The 18,809-nt window shown below is 65.7% G+C and overlaps 1 protein-coding gene across 3 annotated transcripts in view; it reads right to left on the bottom strand.

The window, feature by feature from the left end:
• The window catches only part of INPP5A (inositol polyphosphate-5-phosphatase A), a 144,352-nt gene that overhangs the window by 19,115 nt on the left and 106,428 nt on the right, over positions 1-18,809 (bottom strand). For 2 of the 3 annotated variants that reach the window (XM_061403912.1, XM_061403913.1), the window contains exons 7-9: positions 15,486-15,538; positions 14,171-14,290; positions 6,959-7,043 (exon numbers count right to left, since the gene is read on the bottom strand). In XM_061403912.1, the coding sequence (XP_061259896.1) occupies positions 6,959-7,043; positions 14,171-14,290; positions 15,486-15,538 (258 nt within the window). Of the gene's footprint in view, positions 1-6,958; positions 7,044-11,571; positions 12,035-14,170; positions 14,291-15,485; positions 15,539-18,809 lie in introns of those variants that run through there. The other variant, XM_061403914.1, reaches the window with a different exon arrangement.

Below are 18,809 nucleotides of genomic sequence, written 5' to 3'. Positions count from 1 at the left end.
GGCACAAAGAGGCCGACTGGCCGTGGCCGCCGTCCCCTCTTCAGCAGCTAGCACGTTCCGGGGCCAGCCCGAGGGGCTGCAGGAGAGAGCTTGGACAGGAGGCCCGTCCCGGGGGCGCTAAAGGTGGTGCCCACAGCGTGAGGACCCTCGGCTGGCCGCCCACCACACGGCTACTGTCATCTAGGGGCCCCGCCGCAGGGAGGCCCGTCCCCACCCCACCTGGACAAGGACGGCAGCCTCGCTCTGGGGAGTGAGTGGCTGCCCTGGGCAGCGTTTCAGGCGCAGGGAGTGAAGCTGGAAAGGCCCAGACCTCGGAACAGGTTCGGTGTTCCTCTTGGGACCAAGCGGCCCAGCCCCCACCTGCCTCGAGCCCCGGGACACAGGTGTGCACACACGGCCTTCTCGGAGGCCCCGGGCTCAGGCCGCTCACGTGGGACTGGGCTCTGGAGGACCAGTCCCCGCATCCCCACGAGCCCGCCGCCCAGACCCGCCTCTCAGGATGGAGGGCGAAGGCCAGCCTGTGGGGGCTCCTGGGCCCGACTCTGGGCACTGACGCGTCATGGAGCGCAAAGTGCCAGAGGCTGATGGCGGGTGCCCCGCGGGTCAGGGACGCTGGCGCAGCCCCGCCCACCAGGCAGGGCCCAGGTCCTCCGCCAGCGCCCGCGGATCCCTTTCAGCCTCCCCGCCACACGCGCGCGCACACGTGGACGCACAGCTCCTAGGAGGCAGGGGCCCCAGCGTGCCTGGCCTGCTCGGGCGCAGGGCCCCTGGGTGGCCTGGCTGGCCTGAGGCCCAGGAGGCCACCGTGCTGGGAGGGGTGGGGGCAGGGGGTCTGTGGCCAGGGGCCTGGGCCACGGCTGCAGCCCCTGGCGGGGGACTCACGCTGTGAAGACCGATGTCACTGGGCAGCTTCCACCGTCAGCTGCACAGACTGGGGCCCAGAGCAGCCACCCCGAGAACGAGGGAGCGACACCCCCCTTCTCCTCCACGGTGCAGGCTAGGGTGTGAGGCTGCAGGAGGGGCTGGCAGGGACCCCACCTGCAGGGATCGCCTCTGGTGACAGATCCCTGGCTATCAGGGTCCGGCGGCCTGCCCGACAGACAGAGGGCACCGTCCCAGAACGGCCGAGGATCGGAGGCTGAGCAGCGCCCGTGCGGGCTTCTCACCGGAGAGCACTGGGGCGGGGTCGCCCTGCGTCTAGAGGGAGCTGCCCCCCTCACGCCCCCACTCCGTTCACGCTGACCCTCAGTGACACCATCTCTTCAGAGGTTTCCCTGGCAGAGCCCTGAGTCCGGGGACGACAGACATCACTTGACTGCCGAGAGCCTCGGACTCTGAGGGCCCGAAGCATGGACCCCGCGGGGGGCGCCGCTGCCCGGTCCGCGGAGGCCCTGCTGTGCGGCCTTGCCCACGTCAGAGGCGCCCGCACCCTCTCTGTTCTACGCTGTCAGCTGTTCAAGAGAACAATAACTCCCATAAAGACCCTTTCATCTCTGCCCCAAGACGCTCGCCGACTCCCTACCGGCCCATGGCGAGGGGACAGTGCCCACATGCGGCCGGCGGGGCAAACCAGGGGAGCGCGGCTGACCTTTCTGGAAGGAAGCAGCTTGGGCTCGTGTCCAGCAGGACTGGGCGGCCGTGGGTCCAGCCGGGGGGCCTGCCACACGCCTGGTGCGGCCTTCCCCAGACAGCAGGGCTCAGGCCTGCGGGGCAGCGGGGTCAGGACAGGGCAGGATGGAGACCGAGACCCTCATCACTTCCTTCTGTGACCGAGCAGGACGCCCCGGGGCCTCCTGGGACAGACCCCAGCCCTGTCCTCCACCTGCCTCTAGTTTGCAGAAAAACGTCAGCCTCCTAGGCCCTCCCCGAGTTCCAGAGAATATATTTAACCAGAGAAGTAAGAATATGCAGAGACAAGCTGGGTGGGCTCACGGAGCCTTGCAAAGGGCCAGCCTGGCTGATGACCAGGGGCGACACCCCTCCCGGCCACGTGGGAACCCGCCCTGGCTGCTGGGATGAGGCCTGGGGCCCTGGGACCGTGAGCGCTGGGAAGGCTGCAGTCTCTGAGGAGCCAGGTTCCCGGGGGGGCACCTGAGCCTGTACCTGTCAGCAGCCAGCAGCCGGGTGTTAAAAACCGCCACCAACCTCCGAAAACGCAGCCGTCACTGGGGCTGTCGGCGGTGACGGGCGGCAGGTGGGCGCGGCCGGGCTGGCGGGGACGGGAGCGCCTGGCGCTGCTGTCTCTCTCTGTCACTGGCCGGCTGGGCGCCCAGCTGCCAGCTGCCACCACGCAAGGCATGGAACATGCCTCTGAGCAATCTCGCCGGCAGGGCTGAGCGTCGTTGACCAGTTCGGGACGCGCAGCCCCTTAGACGGCGCGTGATCACTGCGTTTACTCTTGTGTGTGTTTTAATTACAGCTTCGGCGGTGCCAGGCTTGATCGCTGGACCATCTTCTCAGTTCTGCCCTGTGAGCTTGTTCGTATTAATTTGCATCTGAGACGGGAAGCTCTAGTTCCAGGGGGACAGCCTTTCACTTTGCACGTCTTTCTGAGGCTGGTGCCCAGCAAGGCGCCCGAGACCCTGTGCTGCAGAGGGCCAGCGGGGCTCCACCTCGCTCTGGAGCCCCCGGCCGGCCAGTCTTCCTAGAGGCCCTGCCCGCTGCAGCCAGGCGCAGCCTCACTTCTGCCTGGGACCCTCGCTGCTCTGGGAAGGATCTGACTCACCTCGGGGCTCCCCTAGGATTTGGTGGGGTGAGCACCCAGGAGCAGGACACCCCGGGCACCCCAGGGTGAACCCGCTGCCCGGGGGCTGGGGATCAGCAATGGAAACCAGAGCCCCAACCAGCAGGCTTCTCATCGGGCTGGCAGAGGGTGACCAGGGCTTTCCTCCTCAGGGAGGGTCACCTGTCACCTCCAGGCGAGAAGATGCGCCCACGTCGTCCGCCCGCGTCCCCTCTGACCTTACCTACCGGGCTGCACTGTGGTCTGGGCTGCTCAGGGTCGCCTTGGGCCCTACACTGACCTTGGGCAATCTGGAAACCATCTGTGGGGTGACCCACCAGCTGTGGGCACTGGCCTCTCCAGGAACACAGGTTGAGGCCCGCGTGGTCTCTGCTGCCCCAGGACCTGGTCTGGGCAGACCAGACCCGGGCGTCTCTTGGGGGTTGCCGCTGGGGCTGCCCACACCCGGGGGGAGGGTCAGTCCCGGGCCAGGGCCCCAGGTCAGGCCCTGTGCCTGCTGTCTGTAGGCGAAGGGCATGGGTGCACCTCCTGGGCTCAGTCCTCAGCGGGGCACCCCAGCCCCACCCCCTCCTTCTGGAGCCCCCGTTCACCGAGGCTGTGCGAGCCCCAAGAATAGGCTCCCCCACCCTCACACGGCTCCCCGGTAACAGCCACAGCCCTGAGGCAGCAAAGTCCCGGCGGTCTCGCCTGGCGCCTGGTTCTCACGCTGCCGCTCAAGTTGGGAAGCCCTCCCCTCTGCCCAACGGCCTTTCGGGAAAACCTGGGGAAGCTTTCTCTGGTTTCCCCAAGTTTCTCCAAGTGGCATCCACAGCTAGAAATCCTTTCAAAACGGCCCGCTGGCCAGCAGACGCCATCAGTCCACGAGACGCTAACACGGCAGGTGGAAGTTGAAGATCTTAGTAGGAAAGCTGCTGAAGTTAACCCAACAGAGGGAGCTTGGTTGTCTTCAGCTGTTTAGAGCTAGGCGTGCCCACAAGCACGTTTTCTGAGTTACCGACGGCATCAGCTCTGGCGGGAGGGCGGCAGCTCCACCTGACTCAGTGGAGGCCGTGCTGTGAACTGGACTCGGCAGATGTGACTGGTCACGGCCCTCCCGCCAAGGTCCCCCTGGATTCCGGGTGGCCCATGTCTGCTTGGACTGTCCGTACACGGGCGGGGGGCCGGCAGGCCGGGAGCCTGCGAGGACCAGCGGAAGCTGAGGGGTGCCGGGGGCCCCGTAGTTGACAAAGTGGGAGGGAGCCCCCGAGCTCAGAGCCCCAAGATGCCGCTGCAGGGGCCTCGAGGCCGCGCCCAGGAGGTGCCGCCAGGCAAAGCCGTCTTTAGCAGGAACTTCAGGACACACGTGGTTGCTGTGACGTTCCTGACCAGCTGCACCCGCCTGGGGCCAAAGGCCGTGTGGCGACTGGACGGGACACAGGGGTGGGCCCAACCCCATGCACCACGCTGTGCGTCCTCCACGCCCCATGGGACCCCTGCTTCTCTGAGGCCAGGGCACCCGGCTGTGCCGTCTGGAACCAGTCACCACTGAGAAGAGCTGTCGCTCAAACAACCACGTCTGGTCAGGGAGCAGGGGGACCCCGACCATGCCCCTCCGGACCTTCCTTGGCCCTAAGGTGGTCCTGGCCACACCCCTCGCTGGGCGACCTTGGCCCCCGCCTCCCCGCGCCAGACGGCCCCTTGGCCCTTGTGGCCCCAGACCCGTCACCGCGTGGGTCCCTCCGGGGCCCGCAGCACCGTCAGTGGGACTCCCGATGAAGAGATAGGACGCCCAACCTGGAGCTCAGGATAGAATGCCCAACCTGGAGCTCACGGCGGAGTCACTGCCTGTTAATGGGCCTCCCGAGGAAGCAACGCGGGCAGGTGGGGCGTCTACGACTTGTTAGCGGCCGAGATAACTGCCCTGCACCCGCTCTTGCGTGGTCGCCGAGGGAAAGAGGCAGGCAGGATCGGGTGCTCGGCTGGTGCTGGTTCTGTCTCATGGGTCAGGTCCCGGGGCGACCGGGCCATGGAAGCTGAGGGTGGGGAGGCCAGGGCAGGACCCTCGGGGCTGGGAGGGAAGGCCTGTGCAGGAGCTTCTGCTCCTCTGAAAACTCGGCCATTGGTGAGAGTTGTGTAGAGAGCAGCGTTTCGGGTCGTTCCTCATGCAAGTCAGCTGGGAAGGCACCCGAGATGAACACCCCCGGGCCTTCAGGGAGGGAGAGGAGGGGCGGGCCGGAGGCCTCCTGAAACCCAGGGCCTGTGGTCTTAGAGACCCTGGGGGCTTTGGGGGCCTTCAGAACAGTGTGCTGGCACTCAAGGTCTCACTGCAGATGCCCAGAGCAGGCAGCCCTCTGCACACGGGGGGCTCACTTCCTCCCTGCAGCACGGCTTTCACTCTCCCTCGTGGTCAGGGACGTGGGGCCCCGGTGTCCCGAGGGTGCTGGGCTGGGCAGGCCAGGCTGCCTGCTCAGGGCAAACACACAGGAGGACAGAGCAGCCCTGCCGTGGGCAGCGCCTGCCTGCCCCCAGCCAGAGCCCCCTGCGACCCCGGCCAGAGCCCACTGTGACCGCGGCCAGAGCCCACTGTGACCCCGGCCAGAGCCCCCGGGACCCCGGCCAGAGCCCCCGACACCCCATCCAGAGACCCCGGGACCCCATCCAGAGCCCCCTGCGACCCTATCCAGAGCCCCCAGGACCCCGGCCAGAGCTCCCTGCGACCCCAGCCAGAGCCCCAGGGACCCCGGCCAGAGCCCCCTGCGACCCTGGCCAGCACTGGCCATCCGCGCGGTCACTGTGTGGCTGGGCCCCCTCCTCTAGGGTGACAGGCGGGTCCCTGAGGTCAAGCCAAGGTCTGAAGGTGAAGAGTCAGGAGAAGGGGCGCTGGGCAGACGGGTCTGGGGAGGGGAGTGGGCTCGAACATTTTATGGGGGTGTGTGGTCGGCTCGGCTCCACACACACCTGCTCACACCTGCACACACCCAGGGCCGTGTCCTCTGCTTCCCACTTGGTAAGGAGTCCCTGACTGAGCTGCCCGCGCCCCCCCTACCCCCCGGGCCGGGCACTGTGCCCCCCCCGGGGGCCACGCACCGAGACCCTCCCACCCCCGTGGACACCAGAGCTCCCAGGCGCCTGTGTCCCTGGACAGTCCTGCCCGGTCCTGGAGCCACTGCCCTTTCTGTGGTGTCTGCCCTTCTGGGGAAGAGAAGGCCACTCTGGAAACCTCCTGACCCTTCCCAGCGCCCGGCTCAGTGGCCCCCGGGCGCCAGCCCTGGTCTGGCCACGGCCTCACACGGGGCCTTGGGCCAGCACAGGGGCTGTTCCGGGCACAGCAGGCTCATCGGGCCCAAGTACCAGCCAGACATGCCCTGGTCCGGGGCTCAAGTTGGGACAATGTGGCTTTTCAACCCACGAAGAGGCTCTGCGGCTGAGGGCGTGGCTGCGGGCACCGGGTCCTGAGCACCTCCCAGCGCTGTGTGCACATGGGCATCGCCTGGGGCTTGAAGGGGCGCGCCTGGGGGATCGTGGATCCTGCCGCTGACTGAGCCAACGCGGGCCTTCATCATTCATCTGAAAACGCCGGAGGGGTGGACGGCCGCTCGCCACACTCAGGCACCTGCTCCCCCCACCCCAGTGCTCAGATTTGCGAGGAAGCCTTCTGCAAGGGGGGGTCACTTGAACCTGAGAGGCCAGAGGGAGACGACGGGGGATGTGGTCACCCACACGCTCGCTCGGAGGGCCCACGCTGGGCGGGCTCTGTGCGCTGCCCCCACCAGGCCTGGGCCTGGGTGGACCTGCTTCTTGGGCGGCAGGCAGAGCCCCCACTTCAAGGCCCCGTGGGCACTGCCATCAGCCTGCAGCCCCACGAGTCGGGAAACATGGCGACTGAGGACAACCAGCTCCCCCAGCCGGGGCCTGACGGACCTGGGCACCTCCCAGCTGGTCTGACCTGATTGCATCAATGCCTGCTGCTACCGGGCCCTCACCCAGGCCCCCAGGGCTCAGGAGGCACTCAGGGACGCGGGGGCGCCTGGCGTGAGCCGCTGACCAGCCGAATCCTCACTGCAGCCTCCTGCCCCCGCTTCGTAGCGCCCCCCGTGACTCTGCGGCCTTCTTCACGGGGCGTTCCTGCAGTAAGCAAACCAGCGAGCGGGAGGGCGGGAACGTGCCCGTCGAGGGCCGCCAGCTCTGCTGTTTACACAACACGACCGAACGCACATGACTTCCCACGGAGCCTACCTCCACCACGGACTTGGAATCCAGCCGGAAGTTGAAATCGCCGAAGACAAAGTAGGACGCCTTCTGGAACCGCTGGTCGCTGATCCTGGAGGAGAGGAGGGAAGGGGTCACAGGTGCAGCCGCCCGCCACGCCCGACCTCAGCCCTGCGCCAGCCGCCCGCCACACCCAACCTCAGCCTGCGCCCGAGGCCGTGATCTCGCCAGCAGAGCCCCGGCCACGCTGGCCTTGTGGGTGAAGGAAGCCCGCGCCGGTCACCTCTGGCTCAAAGCAAGATGGGAGCTGTCTCTAGCAGGACTGCCCGCAGGCAGACAGGCGCCCCAGCAGGGGGAAGGTAGGCTCGGGCCCCCAGGCTCGCTGCCCAGCCGCGGTTGCACAGACGCCCCCACTGAGACGGGGCGGCGGGGCCCCTGGGCCCAGGGTGGGGGGCGCCCCCTCAGCCCGCGGTGGGCTCTGAGAAAGCACGTGTCACCAGCAGGCAGAGTCAGGGAGCACCACTCACCCCCGACCAACTCAGAAATGTCCGCCCGGTTACCCCGAACCGGGCCCCAGTGTGCAGAGCGAGGGCAGCCCCCTGGAGCCGTCCTTCCCAGGGACTTGTTAAGGAAGAGCTGACCAGGAGCAGTGTCACGGCCGTTTCATGGTGCTGGGCGGGGGGCCATCATCTGGTGGGCGGCTCTGTCCATCCATCCGCCCATCCATCCCCCGTCCATCCGTCCCCCTACAGCCGGGAAGGCCGGCGGTGGCTCCTCTCACACACGGGCCCATGCTCTCCCCGCCAGGGCCCCTGCCTGGCTCCTTGCCTCCTGCCCTGAGTCCCAGGGGTTTCCCTGGAAAGAGCACCTGAGCCCTGTGCTCCCGGCACTGCCCCGGGGCCTTGAGTTCCTTGCAGAAAACACGCCCCCGTTCCCCCGCTGGGCCTCGGGCATTCTCCCCCAGGCTGGCTCCTCTCCAGGCGGAGTTGGCGGCCTTTAATCCATCTGGAATTGCTCTGGAGGACTGGATTTGAGTCCATGGGTCTCTCCAGCAGTGATTGATCCTAACCCTTCAGGAGAACGCTCAGTCCTCCCCGCCGCAGTCTGTGCAGAGTCCCCGATGCCGGGTCTTCTGAGACTCTCCTTTCCTGCATGTCTTTGTCCCGTTCCTGTCACTTTAACAGCACTTCCTGACAGATGTGCTTCTCACTGAAATTCTTCTAAAAATCTTCTCAGCTGTTTCCACGTTTTTCTTGCACATTAACTGCTGTATCCTGTTGCTGAATTCCATGAAAAGTCTTGTTTTCGGGTTTAACCAGATTGATTCTCACACATACAAGTTTGAAGAGAAAGGACATATTTTAACAGATTATTACCAACAGTGCCGATGAGCAGTCACGTCGCTTCTTGCGTTAAAGTTAAATCTTCTGTGGAGGAGACACCCCCCAGGGTGAAAACTCGGGGAGGCCAGAGGGTCGACCCCGGGGAGCCCTGCGCCCAGGACCAGCCTCGCCCCTTACCCCACCCACCCGCCGGGCACCCACAGACGGTCAGCAGGAGGGACCTGAGCCATCTTGAAAAGGTTAATCTTTTGCTGTTAAACGCCTTCAGAAGAACGCGCCTCAGGGAACCTGCATGGTGTCCCATCAGGAGTGGGGTGTGGCCCCCGGGTCGCCCACCTCCGGGGGGCCCCGAGCTCAGCCCACCCTCCCCAGGAAAGGAGAGGAGGCGAGCCCCGCCCCCTCCCCACCCTGCCTCCGGAGCCCAGCGGGCAGCTGGGAGCAACACACACGGGAACCACCACCTTGCTCTCTAAAAAGCCCCCAACCTGCTCCACTCACAGCAGCCCCCACGGTCCCCACCTCGACCACTGGCTGCACGAGACTGGGGGGGATAGGGGCTTCCCGTGCCCTCCAGCCTTGTGCTGGGCAGCCCCACCACCCTGCGGAGAGGCCCCAAGGCCCCCAGGGTCAGCTTCTGGCCTCTGACTCCCGCCCCGCCCAGGGGGGCTGCCTCTAAAGGAAGACCTGGGGGCGACCCTCAGTGCCCCGGGTCAGGGGGCCCCAGGTCAGGGTGTCCGGGTCAGGAGGCCCTGGGTCAGGGGACTGGCAGCGAGTGGTGACCCCTGCAGGGACCTGGGACCACCTCCCGCCAACATACGACCTCATGCCACTCCAACGCCTCACTTTTCTTTCCCTCTTTGTATTTATTAACTTTTTAAGGAAAACTGAACCGAGGCAAAGCTTCCGCTTGATCTGCTGAAGGGAGGAAGCAGGCGTACCTTAAATGTCACACGCCTACACTCTTTGTCCTGATGGCCTGTCACCCTGTTTATTAAGAAGCCCAGGAGCAGGGTCCCCGAGAAAAGCCCTGAACTCAGGCAAACCCTCTGCCCTCGGGCGTCGCCCTGCCACGGTGTCGGTTTGCACGTCACACGGGAGTGCGGCGACGGACATGGCTCAGACGCAGGACACGGGCCGGAGCACCCAGATACCACACGTTCTCTAGCCAGCGTTTCTGCTCAATCTTGTTTTTAAAGAACCTGCCCTGTTCCTGCGGTGGGAAAGGCCAGGGTGCCATGCTTTCTGGGACCCCCCACGCTCTGGAAGAGGCCGGGCGGCGCTGGGGGGGCCACAGCCCGCTCCTGCTCCTGGGGGTGGGAGGCGGCCGGGGGGGGGAGGCGGCCACAGCCGGGGGCAGAGGGATGTGCAGGGTCAGCCCGGGTGTGGGCTCTGGACCCTACCGGGGTTTCCCCAGAGGCCGGAGGTGCCGAGCAGGAGATGGAAGGGCTGGTGAAGCGGGAGCCCGGCTGACGGACCCGAGGGTCGTCAGCAGAGGACAGATGGACCCGGTGATCGCCACCGGGGGACGGACGGGCCCAGGGGTCGCCGCCAGGGGACAGACGGACCTGGGGGTCCTCAACAGTGGACAGATGGACCCGGGGATCGCCACCGGGGGACGGACGGGCCCGGGACCAGGAAGCAGGATAAACAGCCGACGCAGAACTGGGTGAGCAGACAACTGGCCCATTTGGGGGTAATTTCCTTTTATACAAGATAACAGATTTCAGATTTACTATCGGACTGAATCAACTTTGAGAAGCTCAGGGGTTTGCAGGGAGAGAGGCTGCGTTGGGCAGCCTTCCTGGAACCCGGCCCCGTGGCTTCTCTCGTGACGGCCGTGGTGACTGGTGACGGATTTCATCAGCTTGTCTCGTCGTGTAATTCTATCATTAAAGCCCTAAACTTTATCATATTTCCTTGCCCCGCTCCTTCTGCCGTAATGGCCCGCGCCCATCAATAACTGCAGCGTGGGCGCGAGATGGAGCGGCTGTCCGCCGAGGCAATTGCCAGAGAGCGGGCGAGGCCTACGCTTTTAATCTCAATATAGCACTGTTCGGACCAGCAGGAAAAAGAGTTGTTTTAAAATTAATTACCTTGTCAGTAGCTATTATGATTAAAAAGTGTGCCCACATCAATACAGCGTGCCTAATTCAGGAGCAGAGTCACAAGAAAGGCCATAAAAATCAATGGGTTAGGCCTTGAAGACAGAGGCTCTCTCCACTGACGGGTGAGCTCACCGCGTGATGCCCAGGCTGTGGGCAGGGTGCCAGGCGGGGCAGGGCACGTCAGGCCCACCAGCCCAGCTGGACGCTGGGGCCCTCTTTTGGTAGTTTTAACTGCTGAACGTGGTAGAAACCAACCTTGGGCTCGTCTCGGATCTGGGGGAGGCCACGTGCTCGGGTAGAACAACCTGAACAGCAAAATACGGTGGGAGCTTCTGACAACCAGGCTTCCCTCTGAGCCGCCTTCAACAGACCCACCTTCCTGGAAGCCACTCTCGGGACTGCACGCTTACTCTGCCCCGCGTGGCGTGCTGGCCCCCAGCATGGGCTGTGGGGGCCTCAGCCCCGGGGACAGTCACTGGCGTGGGCTGGGGGTCCGCAGCCCCGGGGACGGTCCCTGGCGTGGGCTGGGGATCTGCAGCCCCGGGGACAGTCCCTGGCGTGGGCTGGGGGGGCCGCAGCCCTGGGGGATGGTCCCTGGTGTGGGCTGGGGGAGCCGCAGCCCCGGGACAGTCCCTGGTGTGGGCTGGGGGAGCCGCAGCCCTGGGGACAGTCCCTGGCGTGGGCTGGGGATCTGCAGCCCCGGGGACAGTCCCTGGCGTGGGCTGGGGATCCGCAGCCCCGGGGACTGTCCCTGGTGTGGGCTGGGGGGACCTCAGCCCTTGGGGATGGTCCTTGGCGTGCCAGCTGCCGGCACACGGAGCCTGAGGTGGGGGCAGGGAAGGGGGGGCCCCGGGTAACTGGGGAAGGGCCCCAGCGGCACCCTCAACTCCGTCTGACCAGAAGGACACGGAAACAGGGTGCAGGCGCACTGAGCGGGGCCCTGACTTCGCCTTCGCTGGTGCTGCGCTCGCTCTTGTGACGCGCGGGCTCACAGCCCCGTGCTGTCAGGACAGCAGCTCGTTCCTGGATGGCCGGGGACCGCGCACGCCCTCCTGCCCGATGCCAGGAACACGCGGGGGCCCTGCCCTCCGGCCAACGAAGAGGCTGCCCGTGCGGCCTGGACGCCCCCGTAGGCGCTGGGCTCCGACACGGGGACAGCGGCCGCCCAGGGGGCCCACCAGGCAGGGCGTCCCGGCGACCTGCATCCTTAGCACGGGGCCTGCCCCTGCCTGGAGACCAGAGGCTTTATTTTCTGCCGGCTGGCTGGCGGGGCGAGCTCTGGGAACGGCCCGGAGAGAAGCCCTGGGACGCGGGCCTTTGAGAGGCTGACAGCTGACGGATGGCCGCCCGCAGGGCGACAAAGGCACTGTGTGGCTGCCGCGTCACGCCGCTGCTCCCTGGGAACTAATTGCTTGGAGTCGCCCCGGGCAGCTTTATTTTTCTGGCAATCATTTTCTCTGAATGCCCCAAAATGAGCATGAAACAACTCTTTTGACCGGACATAAAAGTTAAATGTCCCAATGTTGACCAAATTAACTTCAGCGCTGTGACAATGGACTGTATCTGTGAGAAGACGCTTGGGACAAAGGGGCGCTTTCTGCCCGGATTTCACAGTTGTGATGTAAGATTGTTCCTGCGGACCTGGCCGGGCCACACTGCAAAGGGAGACACAAGAGCCCTGTCACTTGTGGAAAAAAACCTCATTTCACGGCCGAGAGCTTGGGAGAGGCCAGGAAGGGCTGTGTGAGCTGGTCTCTGCGGCTGGGTTGACGCCCAAAATGCTACCCCCCAGGGTGTAGCTATGTGCCTGACAGGGACCCTCCATGGGCACAAAGGTGCACGCAGCCCCCCAGAGGCTCGGGGAGGGTCCGAGCCATCCCCCAGGTGGATGGGACCCCAACCCCATGCAGAGGCCCCGACACCGCCATCCTGCATCTCTGAGCCTGGTACGCTTCCCTAACTAGAGGTCTGTCTCCTCCTAACCTCTCAGAACAAGAGATTTCAAGCAAGAAATTATGGCGCAAAACATCAGTTGTTATTTGCCATAAAACCTGCCCTCTAGTAACACCAGAAAGCCTGTTTTCTGACGTCTGCAAGTTCACACATTTCGGACCAGAGCCTTCCTCTTGGGTGTTTTTCTTCATAAGTAGGTTCTCACCTTGAAATCATCTTCGAGTCACAGGAGAGTTGCAAGGATGGCACGAGGTGCCCCTCGGTCTTAACCCAGGTCCCCCGGCCCAGCCTGCGGGCACCGGGCCGCCCTTCCCAGGCCTGGGTGGAAATGTGCCTGCGAGGCCCTCTGGGGAGATTGAGCCGGGACCCCCGCACTGCCTCTCTGCGCCCACGTCGGCCGCAGACAATGCTCCCAGAGATTCCCAACGCCCTGAATGGGGCCCCCTTGGTGGCAGCGTCCATTCAGGGGCCAGCGTGGCATTGTGCTCCCATCGGCAGAGCAGAATGCAGTCTGCTGGTGGCTGCCAAAAGGTTAGCAGCCCCGATGAAAGGGCGTCCGTCACTCACCGCCACAGAGCAGCCCTTTGTGCGGGAGCCGGCCGCGCCGGGAGGTCCGGACGCGGCTGGCTGGGCGCCCCACAGACGCCGTCCATGGGAACGCAGAGGCCGCTTCCCGGGGCCGCGGAGCAGCAGCAGTTCAGGCCCTGAGGCCCTGAGGCCACTCGCCTCTGCCGACCGACCGCAGCCTCCAAGAGCGGTCCATTCCCCGGCCAGCTCGACCTTGCCCTGAAGGTGGCCCGGGAGGCCTGTCCGGCCACTCCCGAGTCTGCCGTGACTGCAGACTCGTCACTGCCCGTCCCCCTTCCCCTGGACCAAGACGACTGTTCCAGTTGGGCTGCAGGCCGATGCCCCTGCGGGCTGACTGCCTGGAGCCTCAGCACCGACCCGGCTGTGCTGGCACCCGGCTACCCCAGCCCCGAGCGGCGAAGGCTCGGGTCCAGCCTGCTGTCCCTGCCTCCGGCAATCAACACCCAGCTCGGTCCACAGCTGGACACCCAGCCCCGAGGAGTGTCCGCTGTGGATGCGGCAAGGGCAGGCAGACCCCCGTGTCCTCCACGTGCGGGGTCTCAGGATGACGGATGGACCTTGGGGACCACTGCCTCATCCCAGGCACAGGCCCTGACCTCCCGCTCCATCCAGGGCGTGTCCCGGCCGAGCACACCTTGGGGTCCAGGCGGGCCGGCAGGGCCCTGGGGAAATTGGAGACACTTCCCAAGGCCAGGCAGGCTGGGCCCCCTGAGAGTGGGGCTGCTGTAGGGGAGGGCTCGCAGGTGCTGGGCTCTGGGAAACCAGGCCTGAACGGCCGATTACCCGGGGTGAGACGGCCTCTCCTGCCCAGACAACAGGGTCTTAGTGCTGATGCGGCGGAGGTCACAGGAGATCACCACGGACAGACGAGGACCAGAGGGCCCAGGTGGGGGCCCGGCGCACAGGCTCTGATGGGGCCGGGTGGCTGCGGGGGCCGAGAGCCGGAGCAGGAGGTGGAGCCTCCGTCCTGAAGACCACTGAGGCGGCCGCCCCTCTGGTCAGGGGCCCGAAGCTCTGACCGGGAAGCAGAGGCAGAGCGGGGACGGAGGCGGCACTAAGCAGGCAGGGGGCAGGGGGCAGGGGGCAGCGGGAAGGGTTCAGGGGTCAAGGGGCAGGGCTTGTGCTTTATCATCGGGTCGACATGTGTCAGTTTTGTATTTTTGGTAAACGGGAAAGCAAGCTAGGACAAGGTGAAAAGCCAGCCTCAATCCTCTGCAGAGGCGGGTGGGGAGGGGCTCCTCAGCACCCACCTGTCGAGCACGTAGCCCAGGGCCTTTTGCCGGATCCCTGAGTACACGGAGGGGCTGGTCTCCCAGGCAACCAGGTTGGAAGCATCATGGAAAAGGTGGATGTTCACCAAGTCGAAGGCACTGCGGGGACAGAGACAGGAAGCTTAGGATGCGGGCTGGAGCTGCTGGGTCCCCTGGGCGGCCCCCTGCCACCCCACCCAGCTCCCCGGGCAGGTTCAGCCAGAATGCCCGGGGCAAGTCCTCCTCTGAGGTGAAGTCAGAGGAGACACACTGGACTCACGCACGCGAGTCCTCACACAGGAAGGACCCCCACACAAAGGTTACCACCAGCGGCAAAGGGGCCCACAGAGGATACCAGGAACTTGCCTCAAAACAGAGGAGCGGGAGAGGGGTGAGGAGCGGGGAGGAGCTGGGCGCTCGCCCAGGACTCAGCTCCCCACGCAGCTGGTCGTGCAGCCTGAAGACCCCGTGTGGTCAGGGCTCCCCGTGGGGTCCCTGGGGGGACTAGGGGGTTCAGTTCATGCTGCAGAAGCAGCCCTGAGCTCACAGCCCCTGGAGAGCCTTGGGGAAACTCCACAGCCATGCCTCCTGGGGGCCTGCAGGGGTGTGGGGAAGCTGGGGGGCCCGTCACCCCCAGGAGCCCTGGGGCGTCGCTGGGGCCTATCTGGTTCACAGCAGAGCAGGTGGGTGGGCTCCATGCCCCCTGCAGAGTTGGGGCCACCAGGCCCTGAGACCCAGCCTGACAGCACACGCCCCCCACCCCCCCCCCGGCCCGAGCACATGGAGGAAGCTCCAGCTCTCTGCTCCAGCCACACAGTGACCACTGAGCCCAGGCGGCCCCCAAGCCGTTCCCTGGGCCGTGGGTGGCAGCTGGGGGCCGGGTTAGGAGGTGTGGTGGTCTCGGCTCCTCCCGCCCCAGAGCTCTGGGACCCCGCCCAGGGGACGCCCCGACCGCGTGCGGCCCGAGAGGGGGTTGTGTGGACGTGGGGGCGGTCCCGAGAAGGGGCCGCAGCGGTCAGCCAGCGGAGCACTCGCAGTGTAGAGCCAGGTGGGCACGCACACGCCGATGGGTGGGGTGCGGGCTCCTCGAGGTACCCCGTCCCAGCAGAGGGGTGGGGGCGCCCGGCTTCCCGAGGGTCCCCCCACTCTCACTCCGAGCGCTGCTGGCCGTGGCCACGGGGGGCCACCAGCAAGCGCCGGGACGCGGCCTGGGCCTCTTGGCCACGCTCGGGGGCCCGGCATCGCAGGGCCCGTCAGCCCCGTCCAGCCGGCGGTGGGGCGCCGGGGCTGGCCGCAGGGGCTGTGGGGAACGTACCAGTCTGCGAGGCACCACCGCGTCCGGAGGAAGCCTTTCCTCGACCACTTGCACTGAAAGGCAAACAGGCCACACGGGTCAGCAGGGGGTGGGGGGGCGGCCGCAACGGCTCTAGACAACACTGCTGGGACCACGTGCCGTGGCGTCCTCACCAACTCTGACCCCCAGGCCACAGCCTCATGCTAGCACGGCCTCCTGGGACATCTGCCCTCCCAGGGAAGCCCGGGGCTGGTGCCCAGGAGGGGTGTGGGGAGGGCCCGTATGGTCCCAACGCTGCGTCCAGGGCGGCAGGGGCTCTGGCCCAGCCCAAAGGGCCTCCCGTCACCAACCCCCCATCCCTGCCCATCCCCCAACACCCAGACTTCACGAGGGGCTCCTCCCATTCCTGCCGGCGGGCCCCACCCTCTGCACAGCCTGGGCTGGCCAGGTCACAGCGATCTCGAGTCCGGACAAGCCCTTGCTGGGTTCCTGCCTCACTGGCCTCCTCTCTGATCACAGGTGGTTAGAACCACCTCGCCGGTCGGCACGGCTACTGTGGAACCGGGAGCCCCTGAGGCTGAGAACGGCACCTAGGGTCTCGTGGGAGTGGTCACGGCCGGTCCTCGGGGGCCCTCGCCCCCTCCCAGTGCCAGGGCGGGGGGCGGAGGGGGTCTCCAGGTGCACTGGAGGTTGGTGCCTCCCCCGCCCCCCGGCAGCCTCTCTGGAGAACCAGTGACTGACCCTCCATCCGGGACCACCGCCCCTGCAGAGAATGGGAGGTGGTCACCGCCACCCTGCTGCCCTTGGGCACGTCGGGAAACTGGAAGCCGCAGTGCAGAGCAGCCCTGCCTCAGAGGCCTGGCTTCTGGGCTCAGGGCGAGCCTTCGGAAGCAGGACCAGGGTCCGGACCCCCGGAGTGGCCTGCGGTCCGCACCCACGTGGAGGGGGCCGGGGTATCTGTGCACAAGCTTCTGGACACAGATGCTTGCTGCACACAGAGGAAGGCTGCGCGGGCGGGGCTGGGGTCTCCCCTGCCTCCCACCGTCCCGTCCACCCTGCTGGGCGCCCTGGCCATCACCGCCTTCTCCAGGCCCGTGGTGTCTGGGGCTGGCCCGCTGCCCCCCGGTGCCCACCCCGACTCTCGGAGAGGCCCTCAGCCCTGGAGAGGAGACCACGGCGGTCGGGGGTGGGGGCACGTCGTTCAGCAGACAATATCAAGTGCCCGCTCAGGTACCCTGTTAATAGGATTCCTTTACCAGCAGACGGATTGTGAGCACAAGCAGCTTCATCTACTAAAAGACGCCATAAATCTCGGTGAGAAGAGGGAGGCTGCGGGAGGCTATCAGCACACAGCCCCCGTGAAAGGCCCGCCTCGGAGCATTAGCGGGATTAATTCATCTTTCATAAGAGCTCGGAGCGGGCCCCGTGATCTATGGCAACAACCAATTTCTCACTACGGGCTTGAGGAAAAAAAAACGCCTCGGCCCCAATCGACTACACAAATCTGCTTTTTAAAAATGGTCTCGCATTATCTGAAGTGCTGCTCCCAGAGGTAGTGTTTGAAACGCGTGTTGAGCCAAAAGAACCCGTAAATCAGCGGGGAGAGTTCTGTTAGTTTTAAACACGGTGGGCTGTAATTATTTGGAATGGCATTATGCCTCCATCATGGTAATTACATTTAGATTATCCTTAAGCGGTGGTAATAAAAGAAAGAGAAATCAGTCTTACACTAATTCCCTCCCCCAAAGTGTGTGTGAACGAAACGGAGGGGCGGGCCTGCCTGCACAGCAGGAGCGCCTGCCGGGGGCTGGCCACCCCCACAGGACCCCAAGGGCGGGGGCCTCCACTAGACACGTGGCCCTGGGGTTTCTCACAACTGAGAAATCCCAGACTATCGACAGAACGGTAGAAGCACATGCGTTTTTCTCAATAAGATTTTCCTCCCGTTAATTCGTCAAGATGAAAGGAAAATGAACAAGTCCTAGAAACTCAGAGGACGTCAGACCCAGCAGAGCACAGACGCAGGTGCTTCCATGGGGTGGAGCGGGGGCCCCAGGCTGGGGTCACCTCGTCCCAGCGACACAGAGCCGCGACACAGAGCCGCGATGCAGAAATCTGGGTCCCCACAGAGGCACCCCGCCTCCTTCCCCCAGAGACGCTCTGCCCTCTGCCTGTGGCGGGCAGGGGGGCCCCGCGGAGCCCGCAGACCCTGCCAGCCCCTCCCTCGGAGGGTGTGCATGTCGGGGGGGGACCACGACTGAGCCCCTGACGCACCTACCCATCCAGCCGCCCGCCTTAGCCCCCATCACACCCCCGGGGCTTGGTGGGAGAGAAACGGGGGGACCCCAGGCACTCTGGGCCTAGAGAGGGTGCCCTGCAGAGCACAGCAAGAGGGTGAGGGGTGCGGGCACCCTCAGAAGAGGCCACGGTCCTGGGAGGGGTACAGGCCAGGAAGGCGGGCTGGGCTTGCAGAGGCTCTGGGTCGGGCGCCAGGCCTCCCTGCAGGGAGTGGCCTCGTCCACGGGGCTCCTCGGCCCAGGAGGACGCGGTGACCGTCATGGATGACCTGCTCTGAGGACTGCTCCAGTCCCCGGCTGCGAGCCTCTGGTGACCCGGCTCCAAGACCACAGGGCAGTGAGAAGACCCCAACCTCGGAGTCAGCTGTGAGTGACGGGGACGAGGGGCACTGGGGGATCAGCTGAGTCTCCGGAGTGATGAGGATGTACCATGCACGTCCGCTTTGGGCCGGGTCACCAGGTGCGTCCCGCCCTGGTGGGTGTGGAGTGGGGCAACGTCCTGGACACCAGGCAGCCCCTGGGGGGCAGCGGCCGGGGCAGCGGCACCAAGAGGGAACCGGCTGGCTGGGCAGAGGCTGCCTGCCAGCCCAGGTGCCTGCCAATCTGGGGCCGCACTTGCCTTGGCCTGCCATGGTTCAGGGCTCGAGTGCCGATCAACGGAGAAAGTCGCAAACAGATACTGAGCTGCTTGGGTGGGGGAAGGGGGGCTACCTCAAAAACTCCCCACCCGGCCCTCAAGTCCTCGCCCCATGAGGCCCTGGGCCCAGCGCTGCCCACGGGCTGTCCAGCCCCTGCCCTGACCAGGTGAAGTGCCCTGCCTTCCCTGCTGGGTGCACAGACCCCGGACATTGCCAGGGGTGTCAGGGTCCCCCCCTGCAGAGAAGCTGCTGAAATACCAGAGCCTCCTACTTGGCCAGTTCAGGGCGGTCCCTTACCTGCCCCCTGGAACCCTGCAAGCTGGCCCTCCTGCTGTCAGAGGCTGGGACCTTCCCTGTGGCCCCGCAGACCCCTCCCAGCCCCCGCAGCTGGCACCATTTCCACTGTGGTC

This window comes from Bos javanicus, chromosome 26, assembly GCF_032452875.1.
Source record: "Bos javanicus breed banteng chromosome 26, ARS-OSU_banteng_1.0, whole genome shotgun sequence".
Lineage (NCBI taxonomy): Eukaryota > Metazoa > Chordata > Mammalia > Artiodactyla > Bovidae > Bos > Bos javanicus.
The sequence above is the reverse complement of the archived record's forward strand: the minus strand, read 5'-3'. Positions and strand labels throughout refer to the sequence as shown.